Here is a 14452-nt window from a genome sequence, read left to right as displayed (position 1 = left end):
GCGTGCTGGGAGGAGTGAAGGGAGGGGAAATTGCAGTTGGGATATAATGTATGAGAGAAGAAAAAAAAAAAACTAAGTTAATGGACCAAGTCCTTCCATTTACAAATGCTTCCAGAAAGTGAGTCCCAGAGAGGGCCATAGGCTCACTCGGGATCATGCAGCCACCTCAGGAATCCTGGCACAGTGCACCTTTCCCAGCCCCTGCCCATGCCCTGATGGTCTGCTTATCTCCGGGTTTGCAAGAAGTCAAAACTGGAACACCGTCCTCAGATCCCAGCGTCAGTTTAACAAAAATCGTAGGACTCAATACACTAAGTGAGGTGTGCTTTTAGCCTCACTAATCAGAAAATGATTCATTCAACACACATTTATTAAGCATGGTGTGACAGGCACTGCACATTTTTTACAAGAAACAAGACACGGCTGTTCAGAAGACTCAGAACACAATTATCCATAGGGAAACCAAAACTGATTGAACTGTCCTTGAGAAGCCGTCTTTGGAGCAGGGGAGTGTGGGAGCTCACATAGGCAGAGTCCGTTTGCTTTTTTATATGTTTACGTTTGTGACTAGTGAAATGACAGCAGAATAAAGTACTCTTGGCTGTACTCGGTGCAGAGAGGGACAGCAAAAAGACAGACAGGTGGGCTCCCTTGTGAGCCCCTCACCCCATGAGTTCATCCATTGACTTGTTGCCTCTGGCTTTCCGCATGCGGGTTGAAGTTCACTCCGTTTGCTACTGTCTGCAAATAAAAACCATCGGCTTCCAAGCAGGATTTTGGTTTTGAAGCATTTTGAAACATATCGCAGCTAAAAGACCCAATAAAATGTGGTTTACTGAAGCCACGTCACTTTGAAACACTGCGGATGAGAGATGGAGATGACGGAGCTGTTATTCTAGGTGGTCTTTTCAATGAACTCAGAGCATCTGTGTAGCAACCGGGACCATTGTCTCCTGTGATCCTAGAAAAAGTTTCCAAGAGTCAAAATAGAACCAGTCAGACTTGAGAAGTCCGAATCTAACACACGGTGGAGGTGGAACTAGCCTTCAGTGTGCCCTGGAGGAGTGACTGACTAATAGTAAGAAAGCTGAGAATTCAGCCGTTCCTCAGGGCCCTTTGTGCAGCGTGCTCCCTAAACCAAGCTGCTCAGAAAACAAATGTGTGCTCCAAAACCCAGCTGTCTGCTAAGAGCACGCTGAGGTTCCTCCAGGAGCAACACCAAACACCAACTGGCAGCGCAAAGATGACCCTCCCCCAACCCCAAGCACGTGTATTGTGCACCTTAAAAAGCCGAACAAAACAGGGAAAAAAATCCCGGGCCCAGGAAAGAGCCCCAATCTAAACTAAACAGAAGCTACCAGAGGACCGGGCTACAGACCCAAGTCTCTGGAAAGCCACAGTGCACTCCAACATTTGCTACTCAGAGACCTGTCATTTAAAAAGCAGCCTAGACAGAATCACAGAACAAGTCTGTGTTAGGAAGGTTAAGTTGAGGTGTGCTCTTAAAGGACCGGGCTCCACTTTCTCTTCCCTAAAGGGAACACTTTTCTGAATGAACTCAGCGTCTGAATTTATTCCAACAGCCTCGGCTAATTTTCTCAGCTAAGTATCGTTTGGTTTCTATGCAGCTGGACTACAGAAAGCAGATGCACACTGGGAGTGTGTATATTTATGTGCATGTATGTGTAAATGCCTGTAAATATGGCTGCAGTTGTATACTCCCATGAGGGTGTTTCTAAGCAATTTTATGGGAACAATTGGGGGTGAGAGGTGAGATTTTGCCTAAGGAAACCTCCTCCTCACAGTCAAGCTCCCAGACAGATTCAGCAGCCAGGTCACCGTCTGGGGTCGTTGGAGAGATTTGAGACATGTGATCAAAAGGCCCCTCCTCCTCCTCCTCGCCCACTTCCCTGTCTCCAGAGGACACCGCATTGGGGATCATGTGGACATAGGCAGCAGCGATCTCCTTGTGGAAGACGGTGTCTTGATTGTAGGAAACGAGTTCGTTACTGATGTTCACAGTCTGCACAGGGGTCCGGAAGCAGAGGTGGCTGCATCCCAGCAGCTGGGCAAACACCTTCCGGAAGTCAGCGTTGAAGGCATAGATGATGGGGTTGAGAGAGGAGTTGGCCCAGCCAAACCAGACGAATATATCAAAGGTGGTCTCACTGACGCAAGGGAAGCCAGTCCTTGGGCCTTGGGCATCTCCACTGCTACAGAAAGGAACCATGCAGTTCAGAATAAAGAAAGGCAACCAGCAACACACGAAGACCCCCATGATCACTGACAGTGTCTTGAAGACCTTGGTCTCCTTCTTGATGGATGCCCGCAGGCTGGGGTCAGGTTCGCAGGCCCCGCGACTCCGGCAGCTCTGAGCATGCTCAGCTGCCCTCTCCAGGGAGGAGATCCGGCGTATCTGCACCTGTGCAATGCGGTAGATGCGCGTGTAGGTCACGATCATGATGGCCACCGGGATGTAGAAGCTGATGAGCGAGGAGGAGATGGCGTAAGTTCGGTTCAGGCTGGAGTCGCAGTTCTCCGTCCTCCCTTCTCGATCCCAGCCCTCCTCCCAGGGTGTCACATTGGATAGCAGGCCTTCTCCGCCCTGGGAGCCTGCCTTGTCTCTGTGCCAATTGAGTTGGACCGGGATGAAGGAGATGAGGATGGACAAGGTCCAGGCCAGGCCCACCATGACCAGGGCTACGCGCTGGGTCATCTTACGCTCGTAGCGGAAGGGCCTAGAGATAGCCCAGTAGCGGTCTACACTGATGATACACAGATTCAGGATGGAGGCAGTGGAGCACATGATGTCAAAGGCCACCCAGACGTCGCAGAACTCCCCAAAAGGCCAGTACCCAGCCACCTCAGCCACGGCCTTCCAGGGCATGACCAGCAATGCCACGAAGAGGTCCGAGACCGCCAAGGATACGATAAAGATGTTGGTCATCTTGGCGCGCAGGTGGCGGCTGCGGACGATGGCTGCGCACACTAGCACATTGCCAAGTAAGGTCCAGACGATGAGGAGAGTCAGGAGGCCGGCGGTGACCACCTGCGCGGGTCCCAGCGGGGCCGCCGAGCCCCCCGGGGCGCCCGCCTGCGCCAGCTGCCGCTGCAGCCCCAGCCGTGCCCGATGCGCGGTGCCATTGCGCCCAGGCGGCAGCATGTCGTTCTGGGTAGCACTGGAGGGTCGACCGAACTTCGACCCCGCGCCCCCCCGGGAAGCCCCATCTGGCACCCCAGAGGGTGCGCCGGGCCCTGAAACTGACCGTCCCCGGACCGGAGGGGCGCTCACCCTGCGCTGTACGGGATCCCGGAGTGGTGACCGCCTTGCGCGCCTCTGGTCCCCGCGATGGGGCAGGAAGCTACCGGTGCTCGCGGGTCGCCCTGGCTGTGATCCTGCTGCTTCTGGGTCCCAGTCGGAAAAGCTCAGAGCGGCCGCCAAAGGGGGCGGGGGCCGGAGCCGCCGGCACCGGGCGATCTCTGTGGTGCGGTGGCTGCCAGGTCCCGCACGCCCTCCCCTATCAGACGCGCTTCTGTCGCCCGCGCGCCCTCCCACCTGTGCCCTGGCGTCCGGAATCTCCACGTCTTCCGACTCCAAAGGCCACACACAGGTCGGAGAGGGGCCCCAGTGCCACACCCTCGTCCCGATTCGGGGAGAAATAGCCCCTCCCCCCCTTTTCAACACCAGGTGTCTCTTCCGGGCCACCTCTGGGGCCCCAGCCCTAGCCACGTTTGTAAAGACAAGTGGAGGAGAGGTGGGACACAGTGGATCCAGACAAACCAGAGACTTGGGGATAAGAGGGTGGCCTTAGATGTCACAGCCGCATCCTGAACCGTATTCTGAGTCACAGAACCCCGAATTTCCTACTTAACTTCGCTGAGCCTTGATTTATTCTCCCAGGAGAGACAATGAGGTCTACTCTCTGGGTGCATAAGAATTTGGAAGTCACCCACAAGGTGCTCAGGAGACAGTGGCCCCTGAACCTGCCTTCTCCTTCACGCCCACCTGAGACACAGCTTTCCTCGGCCTTGACAAGAGTGCTTCCCCACCAACCCTCATCTTGGAACCGGTCCTTCCTTTCCTAATTTTGGATGTGCTCAATCTACTGGGGGGAGGGGAGCGCTGCTGACTCAGTGTTTCAGAGAAACTAAAGCCGAAAAGGCCCAACTGGAGAGGGAGAGGGGGAAACGATGGGGAAAGCGTGAAGAGACAGCAGGGTCCCCCAGCCTTAGCACATCTCTCAGGCACCAAGCCTCTCATGATGTTCCTGTCTCCCTGGTGGTGTGGAGCTCAGTTGCTGGTGAAGGAAAGCAGGCGCCTGACGGTTGTGCTGCCGCTGTAGGTGTTGCCTCCTATTCCAGCTGCTTGCTCTCCCCCCAGATGCACCTGCGCTTGGACCAGCTCCACAGGAACCCTCGCTTCTGAACCTCAAACACTCCCCAAACGTCCCTTACCCCTTTAACCTTCTTGCTCCTGGCTTCTCCTGGGAGAGATGGACAGACCACCCATCCCAGTGCCAAGGCACAAATTGAACAGTCCCCCTTCATTCCTGCCTCTCCTTTCTGCCACTAGTGGCCTTGTCCCCGAATCCATTATGGTGCCACTATTCCAGCCTCCAGGCTCCGACCTGGTCCCATGCCCACCCTCCACTCAACCACAAGCAGAGTTCTTTTCTACTTTGCAGCTGGGTAACAATATAATACAGTTTCCCTGGCTGGGAAGTTCCCTGTGAGGCTGGGCCTTTGACCACGCATTCAGGGCGGCTCATCAGCTTGCACTTGCTTGCCTCTGCCCATGACTCCTACTCCTTCTTCTGAGCTTCCTCCATGTTTGACCTGCGTTTGAGAAGGCAACAGCACCATTCCAAACAAAGATCAGTCACCACAAGGCCCAGATGGGTCAAGTGGGAATTCCCACACCTGAGCTAACCTGTACCCCAACCCTGATATCCTGGAAAGGAACCCCTTGTGATGCTGGAAAATAACTGGAGTTGTTATGAATAGGCATGAAGACCAGCCAGTCATTGAGCAACTACTAGATATGAGGTCCTAATATAGATACGTGGATAGACAGGTGGATGAGATACATGCAGACATAAACGGATACCGAGCTTTCAAGCTCGCACTCTGGTATTTGCTCAAAGCACAAGTCTATATTTGTTCTCAGATGCTTTGGAACTCTGCAGTTCCATCCATCCATCCAACAACCATGAAGCAGTTGCTGATGGGAGGGGCACAGCACATGCATGTCACAGAAGCAAGAGGTTTGCACAGTGAGGCAGGAGATCAACGGATCATCAACAGGCTGTGCCCCTATGAACACAAAGCTGCTGTCCATGTCCTGGGCAGAACTATGATCTACAGATCCTGCTTAGGCCCTGGGGACACAGGGAAAAAAATCACAGACACACCCCTTCCCATCTGGGCCTTGGATTCTGAGAAGAGACAAATAATAAGCTAATAAGCAGTTTGGGGCTGAGGGTGTATCTCAGTGGCAGAACCTGTTCTTAGCATGCATGAGGCCCTGGGTTCAATCCTCAGCACCAAAAAAAAACCAAAAAAAAAAAAAAAAACGAAAAACATGATAGTCATAATAATTTAATTGCAAATAAGAGTTTTATTTCCTGTTAAGTGTTATTCGGGAAGCCAAACTGAGAGCATCTAGACTGGAGGGACAAGCTGCTTCCAAATGAGTGCTCGAACAAGTGCCTTGGCAGTCAGGAAGATGAAAGGGATTTGGCACAGCAAATCACTCTGGAACTGAAGACAAGCTGATGCAAAGGCCCTGAGGCAGAATGACCTTCCCCGAGAAAAAATACAAGGGCCAGCAAGACTATTATAGCAGTTACCAAGAGAAAGAAAAGGTGTGTAAGGGAGAAGGTGAGCCCCATTGCCATGGTGAAGACACTGAACCATGTTCTAAGTACCAGATGACTGGTGTATAGGTCTCCAACCCTCTCTTTCAGCACAATCATTATTTTGGATGCACTTGATCATCTCTGCAATATTCAGGGCACTCTCTCCATCACCCCTCTCCTGAGAGTCAGCTCCAACTGTCCTTGGACAGACATCATGGGCTTCTTTTTGTTTGTTTGTTTGTTTGTTTGGTTGGTTGGTTGGTTGGTTGGTTTTTCGAGACAGGGTTTCTCTGTGTAATTTTGGTGCCTGTCCTGGATCTCTCTCTGTAGCCCATGCTGGCCTTGAACTCACAGAGATCTGCCTGCCTCTGCTTCCTGAGTGCTGGGATTAAAGGCATGCGCCACCACCGCCCGTCTACATCACGGGCTTCTTAACAGCAGCAATGGCACAAGACTCGCTTGCTGCCAAGTAGAGCACTTGCTGCCAAGTAGAGGCTATGTGCTGGGTTCTGGCCAACAGCATGTGTGTGGCAAGGTCTTGAGAAGGTATGCAGCTACACTTAGGCCTTGACCTTGACTCAGTTCCCTAGGGGTTTCTACCCATCACCAGGAGAAGCACAAGCCATGGGGAAAGGCTGCATGAAGATCCTCTGGACTCCAGCACAACTGAACTCTCAAGAACACAGTCAGCACTAATCATCAGCTGGGGACAGACTGGCTCAGACATTCCAGCCCATTCTAACCACAATCACCTCAGCTTGGAGCTGGGTGTCATGACCTTGGAAGCACCATTCACCATGCAGAATTTTCTGGCCTCAGTGATAGGGGAAGGTATAGAAATGCCCCCCCTTCCCCAATGCAGGGTCATAAGGATTACTTGCCTGGCTCAGCATGCAAACACTGCAGAGAAGCGTTGAATGTCTTCCTGCTAAGACGCTAGGCTGGGGGCTGGGGTGAGGCTTGCCTCTCTGGGCAGGCTTCTTCCCTGTTAGCAGCTGGAGAGAATGAGGCTCAGACAGAGCACAGAGCATAGCAAAGACAGAGACACAGCAGGGAAAGAGACTGAGACAGACACAGACACAGATACACAGAGAGAGGAGAGGAGAGAGGGAAGGAGAGAGAAAGGCAAGAGTGAGAGGAAATCTTGCAATCTAGTCATACCCCTGGTCTTCGAAGTTATAAAAGCCAATGAATTGCTTTGGGCTGGAAGGCATCTGTAGAGGTGCAGATGGCACCTGCCATCCAAAAGCTCGCCCATGCAAGAAACAAAGAATGCTCAGGGGCATGAGAAAAGAGGTTGACTGGGCTAGCGGGGTGGGCAGGGCTGACAGGAGGGGCAGCTCAGCTGGAGGGCAGGTGGAATTTACAAGCATTTGGGCACTAGGGAATTCCTAACAGAGGGAAGAGTATGTGTAAAGGCTCAGAGACATGGGTGCGGGAAAGGTTTCTGGAACTCCTCTGGTGTACTCTGGTATCCAGAAGGCATCTCATCAGCCTCCCCCTCTGTGGTGGAGACTTTGATCTCAGGGTCAGAACACACAGCCAGGAAGGCATGGTGTGTGCTTCTGCAGGCATCTTCTAGGCACAATGCTGGTTTGGTTGGAGAGGTGACTTGGTTGTCATGACACTTGCCTAGCGGCCATGAAGCCTTGGCTCCATTTCCAGCACCAGCCAAGTAGATAAGGTGATACATGCCTGTGATCGCAGCACACAGGAGTGAAGGCAGCAGGATCAGAAGTTGTGGTGGTTTGAATGAGAACGTTCCCCATAAGCTCATGCATTTGAATCGATCCCCAGTGGCCAGTGCTGTTTGGGGGAGAATTTAGGAGGTGTGGCCTTGCTGAAGGAAATATGTAACTGGAGGCAGGCTTTGAGAGTTTAAGAACTGGTGCTGAATGGATGGAACTAAAAAATATCATCCTGAATGAGGTAGCCCAGACTCAGAAAGACAAACACAGTATGCACTCACTCATTAGTGGATACTAGATGTAAAGCAAAGGATAACCAGACTACAACCTACAACTCCAGAGAGCTAACAAGGAGGACCCTAAGAAGGTCTCCCTGGGAAGGGGAAATATGTGAGATCTCCATGAGTAAACTGGGGATGAGTGGTGGGCAATGGAGGGGAGGGGATGGGGGATGAGAACAGAAGGGAACAGGATGGTCAAGCTGAAAAGGGTTGTAGTGGGAAAACAAAGAAAGAGATACCATGATAGAGGGAGACATCACGGGGATAGAGAGAAACTCCGTGCTAGGGAACTTCCCAGGAATCCCCAAGGATGACCCCAACATGGACTACTAGAAATAGTGGAGAGTGTACCTGAACTGAACTGGCTTGCCCCAGAGATCAGATTGGTGAATACACTAACTGTCATCACAGAGCTTTTCTCCAGCGACTGATGGAAACAGATGCAGAGATCCACAGCCAGGTACCAGGCAGAGCTCCGGCAGTCCAGTCAGGGGGAGAGAAGAGGGATTCTATGAGCAAATGCATCAAGATTATATTTGGGGAAACCAAACCAAACTAGTGGGAACTCATGAAAGTTGGATCAATGGCTGTGGAGTCTGCATGGGACTGGACTAGGCCCTCTGCATGGCGAGACAGATGTGTAGCTTGATCTGCTTGGGGGCCCCCTGGCAGTAGGATCAGAACCCATCCCTGGTACATGAGCTGGCTTTTTGGAGCCCACTACCTATGATGGGACACTGGGGGAGGGGCTTGGACTTGCCTCTACTGGATGTACCTCCTCATGAAGAAGCCTTGTCTTCTTGTGGGGGGCGTTGGAGGGGAAGGCTGGGAGGTGGAAGGAGGGAAGAGGGGGAATCTTTGACTGGTGTGTAAAATGAATAGAAAATTTTTCTTAATAATAATTTCTTTTTAAAAAAAAAAGAAGAAGAAGAACTGGTGCTGTTTCCAGTTCGCTCTCTCTGCTTTGTATTTGGAGATCAAGATGTAAGCCCTCAACATTCAGCACCTGCCACCGTGTCTACCACTTTCTGCCATGACTGTCTGGCATTATGAGACATCATTATCGTAGCAAAACTTCACTGAATTAGACACTTGCTACTTCCTAAGTATAGCCTATTACTTACCCATGCCACCTATGCATGGCATAGCAATATATTGTTCCCATTTAAAGATGAGCCACCAGAGGCTCCGTGAGGTCAGTAGCTAGCTCAACAGTTTCAAGGCAGGTAATTTAAAAGAAGGGATTGTACTGCAGACTACTCATAAGCCAAGGCTCCTTTCTACACAATGCTGCCTTGTGAGTGTGCCAAACTTCTTTGAAAGCCATATGAAATTTCCAGGACCCTCCTTGCTTTTGAACTGGGAACAAGGAGGCCAGGCCTGAGACAATGTAGAGGGATCCTCCCCATATTTCAGAACAGTGTTTCAACTGGGTGTGTTGAGGGGCTGGGGACTGGGTGCTCAGGGGTGAGCCCCACTGCCCTTGGCATGTCAATGTTGATTCATAACCTTCATATCAGGAAAATAAATCCACTTAAGACTTGTCTTCAGCAAAAGAAGGATCAATGGGTGCACCAGAGAGCATGTGATGAGCCAAAATCCAGTGACACTTCTCTATCCTAATAACTACCTACACAAAAAAAGAAATCCTTACCATGGCACAAAAAAGGAATAAATTTAATGAAGCAAGTGAGAGAGCCCCATGCCAAACTGTAAAATGTTGATGGAAATGGAAGATAAGACAATGCCATGGATGGTATTCATTGACACAACCTGGAATGCCTTGGAAGGAGAGTCTCAGGGAAGGATTGTCTAGATCAGATTGATTTTGGGGTGTGTTTGTGAGAGATTGTCTCGATTATGTTAGCTGAGGTGAAGAGACCCAGCCACTGTGGGTGGCACCATTCCCTAGGCAGAGATCCTGAACTACAGAGGTGTGGAGAGGAGCCTGAGTGTAAGTAATCACACACGCGTTCATTTCCTCTCAGCTCTTGGATGTCACTAGCCATGTCAAGTCCCTGCTGTGACTTCCCTGAAATGGAATTGCAAGCCAAATAAATTCTCCTCCCTTATGGATTCTTTTGTCAAGGTGCTTTATCACTGAACAGAAATGAGGCTAGGACACACAGTGAGTTGAGAGATGCTGTATTGTCAGGGTAGAAGAATCAGTGTAGATCAAAAATGCCTACGCTACCCAAAACAACCCACAAACGCAGCACAATCTGCATCCAATGGCACCTCTCATGGAAATAGGAAAAAGGATTGTAAAATCCATATGAAAACCCCAAAGACCTCAAATAGCCAAAGCAATTCTCAGGAATGAAAACAAAACAGTGGAGGAATCTGCCTTAGTGCTCTACTGCAGTGAACAAACGCCATGACCAAGGCAACTCTTAGAAAAGAAAGCATTTAATTGGGGCCTTGTCTGCAGTTGCAGGGGGTTAATCCATGATCATCACAGCAGGAAGAAGGCAGGCACGGAACTGGAACAGCAGCTGAGAGCTTCACACCTTGGTCCACGGGCAGCAGGCAGAAAGAGTGATGCTGGGCCTGGTGTGGGTTTTTGAAACCTCAAAGCCCACCCCCAGTGACACACTTCCTCCAACAAGACCACATCTACTCCAGAAATGCCACACCTCCTATCCTTTCCAAACAGTTCCACTTACTGGGGACCAAGTGTTCAAACATATGAATCTAGGGGGGTCATTCCCATCCAAACCACCACAGTATCTCCCATCACAGTGCTGTAACTGAGTCCTCCAAATGCACAGCACCGTACCCACAGAGAGCATTATCAATGCGGGATGTACTGAACACTTCCACACTCCTGGCATAAGATCATATTAAACAGGGCTTGGAGTGTGGCTCAGTGGAGAACATGTGCTCATTAGGAACCAGGCCCTGACCCCATCACCAGCGTCAAATAAGTTCGTTAAATAACACCATATCACTAAGCCATAGTAACGAGCGTGGCGGGCTACCAACAGAGAAACCGTGGACCAGAACAGAAAGCCCAGAAATAAACAACTCATTTTTAGCAAGGATTCCAAGAAGACACCCAGGAAAGGGACAGTCTCATCAGCAAATGATGATGGGGACGCAGGATTCCCACAAGTGGAAAAATGAAATGAAAAACCAACTCAGAGACTTTTAGAAAAGAACAGAGAGGAAGGCTCCCTGGCTGGGAACTCACTGTGTAACAGGCTGGCTTCAAACTCACACAGGTCCACCTGTCTCTGCCTCCAGATGGGATCAAAGTATGTGCCACCACACCTGGCTGGCCATGACTTCTTCTTCTTCTTCTTCTTCTTCTTCTTCTTCTTCTTCTTCTTCTTCTTCTTCTTCTTCTTCTTCTTCTTCTTCTTCTTCTCTCCTCCTCCTCCTCCTCCTCCTCCTCCTCCTCCTCCTCCTCCTTCTTCTTCCTCTTCCTCTTCCTCTTCCTCTTCCTCCTCCTCCTTCTCCTCTTCCTCCTCCTCTTCTTCATTTTTTTTGAGACAGGGTTTCTCTGTGTAGCTTTGGAACCTGTCGTGGAACTCACTCTGTAGCCCAGGCTGACCTCAAACTCACAGAGATCCGCCTGCCTCTGCCTCTGGAGTGCTGAGATTAAAGGCATGCACCACCACTGCCTGGCCAGCCATGACTTCTTATACATCACACCAGAAGCTCATGCTCCAAAAGTCAAGAGAGAAAACGCCACAATGTCAACAGAGAATAAGCCACAAAATTAAAAGACCCATGGGCTGGGGGAATATTTGCAAGTCAGATCTGCTAAGAGTTAATAGTCAAGATTTAAAACAAGCTCCTGTGACCAATGCAGGGGGGGGGGAACCCTCATCAATTTTAAAAGGCCAAAGGACTTTTAGGCAAAGGTCATATGAACAGCAGGCAGCATATAACAGCTGGAAGTACCAACAGCAGGAAATGCAAATCAAAGCCACCCTGAGAGCCACCTCCCACCTGTGAGGGCACCAGGTCTCAAAAGGAAAAGGAGCCAAAGAATAGCTGTTTTGGTGAGGATGTGAACCAGCAACCTGAGGTGCTGTGCACTATGCGCTGTGTGCTGTGCATAGGAGACTAGCCAGGAAGCCATAACAGAAGAAAGGTATAGGAGTCCGGAAGCAGCAGGCAGCCACACACAGCTCCTGGCCTTGGCCACATGGAGGGAAACCTGCGAGGGATGGATGGGGGGAATCTCAATTTGGCTGTGGGCATATTGATTTTAAGCCCACGCCCCCACCCACCCCAAGTAGGCTTTTGACATGGACCAGCCTGGAGCTGAGCTGCAAACCTAGGGCTCAGCAATATCCTGATGCTGAGTGAGCCGTGGGTCCTGAACTGGACCATCCAGGAGAGCACAGTGAGGAGCCAAGAGGTGCTTTAGACCGCCAAAGAACTCCAAACAGCCAGAAAGTTGGGGGAGCCCACACACATAATCCAAAGAAAGTCCAGAGGGCATAGTCGGTGTGGAAGGTGCATGTCTTTGGGGTCACTCCTCACTCTGCGGAGAGCCTGAGTCACAGATGGCTTGAGCGGTGCCTCAGGTCACCTGGCTTTGAGCACAAACTCAGATCACAGTCCCCGCATTCTCGCCTCTGCCATTTCTATTTGTGCCTGAGGCACAGAGGGCAGAGGGCAGCTGCCCTAACATTCTCAGAGGCAGAAAGCAACAGGCCTTTATCATGTCAGGGTCCTGGAGGTGAGGACGGTCAGAGTGAGTCTTGCCGGCTAAAATGGAGAGAAAAAATACAGGAAGACTCCCTGTCCTCCCACCCACCCCCCCCACCCCCCCCGTCCTCCACCAGAGGCTGGCCTCCTTCACCTCTGACTCCACAGCCTGCAGCTTGGCTTTAGTGGTCACACCATCTCCTCTGACTCCCTTTCCAACTTCTAAGGACACGTGAGGTGGCATAGCAGCTACTCGGAGTCTTTGACTTGGCCCTGTCTGCGGGGCGCCATTTCCCGTTACAGGTTCTGAGCACATAGACATATTCGGGCTTACGGGTTGCTCTCTCTCTCAGGCTCTCTGGACGGTGTGGAAAGCCAGCAGTGTGGGCTCTGTTTGAGAGAAACACTGGCTCTTCTGCAGAGAAATAGCTAGTGGGCTCAGCCACCCCTGCCGCACACTCGAATTATACTCAGGACTCCAGTCGAGGCGCCTTGTGGCAGACTACATGTAGGGCAGCCTGAGTGCCATCTCAAATCACTTGATGACCCTCTGTGGAGACCTCTACTGCTACTGTATACAGCAGAATAGTGGATGTGCAGGAAGTGAAGGCCACTGGCAGCTGAGACCCAGCCGCAAAGCTCAAGTCTCTTTCTACACCACACCGGACACTTCCTTGAGGGGGGCTGTCCAACTCTGTGAACACCGGCTGAGTGAAGAACTGAGCCCTCTCTAGAAGATGTCAGCTCTGCCCCCTGCTGGCGTCTCCTCTTCCTTCAAGGAGACTGCAAACCGGCCACATTCACATCAGGGTTAAAAAGAAAAAAAAAGAATGCATTCCCATGATTCATCCATAGCCACTGGTCCAAAGGATCTTGTCATCCTTTCTCCTGAGCATGGCCCCCCGGGAAGCTCTACTTTAATTTCAGGGAAGATGAACTCTCTGCGGTCCCTAGCCAGCCTAGCTCGTACCATGTGGCCCTGTGGACAGATCTCCCTTCTGCAGCCATACCCCGTTGCTATGTGTAGCTTAGGAAATGAATACACCGAGAGAACCTTCCTTTACCAGTCATGGTAGGTCAAAGACTGTGCTCAACATGGAACTGAAGAAATGCCCTGGCAATGGTACTCCACTGATGCTGAGCTGATGCATTCACAGGCCCATATGAGAAGATTCTGGAGGAAGCTGAGCCGTGAACATGTGGGAAATGACAGCCAATGGGGGAGACTCACAATGCCCTCACCAGCTCCTGCTTCAGGAGGCCCCGGGTCTCAGGCCGGTCTCTGGGTTGGGATGCAAGGGCTCTTCTGAGGCTGACTGGTGTGGGGTGGCTAGGCTGGGTCACCCATAGGCAACAAAGAAGCCCAGTCCACATCAGAGGGTCCTCAAACTCTGACCTGGGGTCAGATCCATCTCAGTACCTCCTTTATAAGTTCTTATGGATGCTGCTATGCCCATTCACTAAGTCACCCAAGTTTCCCTTCTCACTACAAGAAGGCAAAAATTGCCCATAAAGACTAAAAAAAAATTTTATCTGACCCTTTATGAAAAAATTTAGCCATCTCTGGCTTAAATATTGATTTTTTTTTTTAAATCAGGCCCCATAAAAAGAAGTTCGGTAGAAGATGGCTACAGGGCCATGTCCCTGAGGCCCCAGTCTCCTGTCTTCTCACAGGTTGGTCTTGCAAACGTGATAGCTGCTTCGTGATCACACACTGATTGCCACAGTGATTTCCTCCTCACCTCTTTCCTACTTGGAGATGAAAATCCTCCCTAGGTTGTGTCCAGCAGAGGACTCTCTCCCTCGGTGTCTAGATCAGGGGCTGTGAATTGTTCCTTCTATAAAGGCCGGATTCTAGGAAATCTCTCTGCAGACGTGTGTGTGTGTGTGTGTGTGCGTGTGTGTGTGTGTGTGTGTGTGTGTGTGTGTGTGTGTGTGTGTGTGTGTGTGGCGCGCGCAC

The 14452-nt window shown here is 51.0% G+C and overlaps 1 protein-coding gene across 1 annotated transcript; it reads right to left on the bottom strand.

Annotated features, from left to right (window-relative positions):
- Positions 1–352: 352 nt before the first annotated feature.
- Positions 353–3623, bottom strand: Drd5 (dopamine receptor D5). The gene has a single exon (XM_052735887.1). The coding sequence runs from the start codon at positions 3161–3163 to the stop codon at positions 1736–1738; it is 1428 nt and encodes a 475-aa protein (XP_052591847.1). The 5' UTR covers positions 3164–3623; the 3' UTR covers positions 353–1735.
- Between the last annotated feature and the right edge of the window lie 10829 nt (positions 3624–14452).

Source organism: Peromyscus californicus, unplaced genomic scaffold (genome assembly GCF_007827085.1).
Source record: "Peromyscus californicus insignis strain IS unplaced genomic scaffold, ASM782708v3 Scaffold_13__1_contigs__length_99412109, whole genome shotgun sequence".
NCBI classification, from domain to species: domain Eukaryota; kingdom Metazoa; phylum Chordata; class Mammalia; order Rodentia; family Cricetidae; genus Peromyscus; species Peromyscus californicus.
Note: the sequence above shows the minus strand (reverse complement) of the source record. Positions and strands in the feature narration are given on the sequence as shown.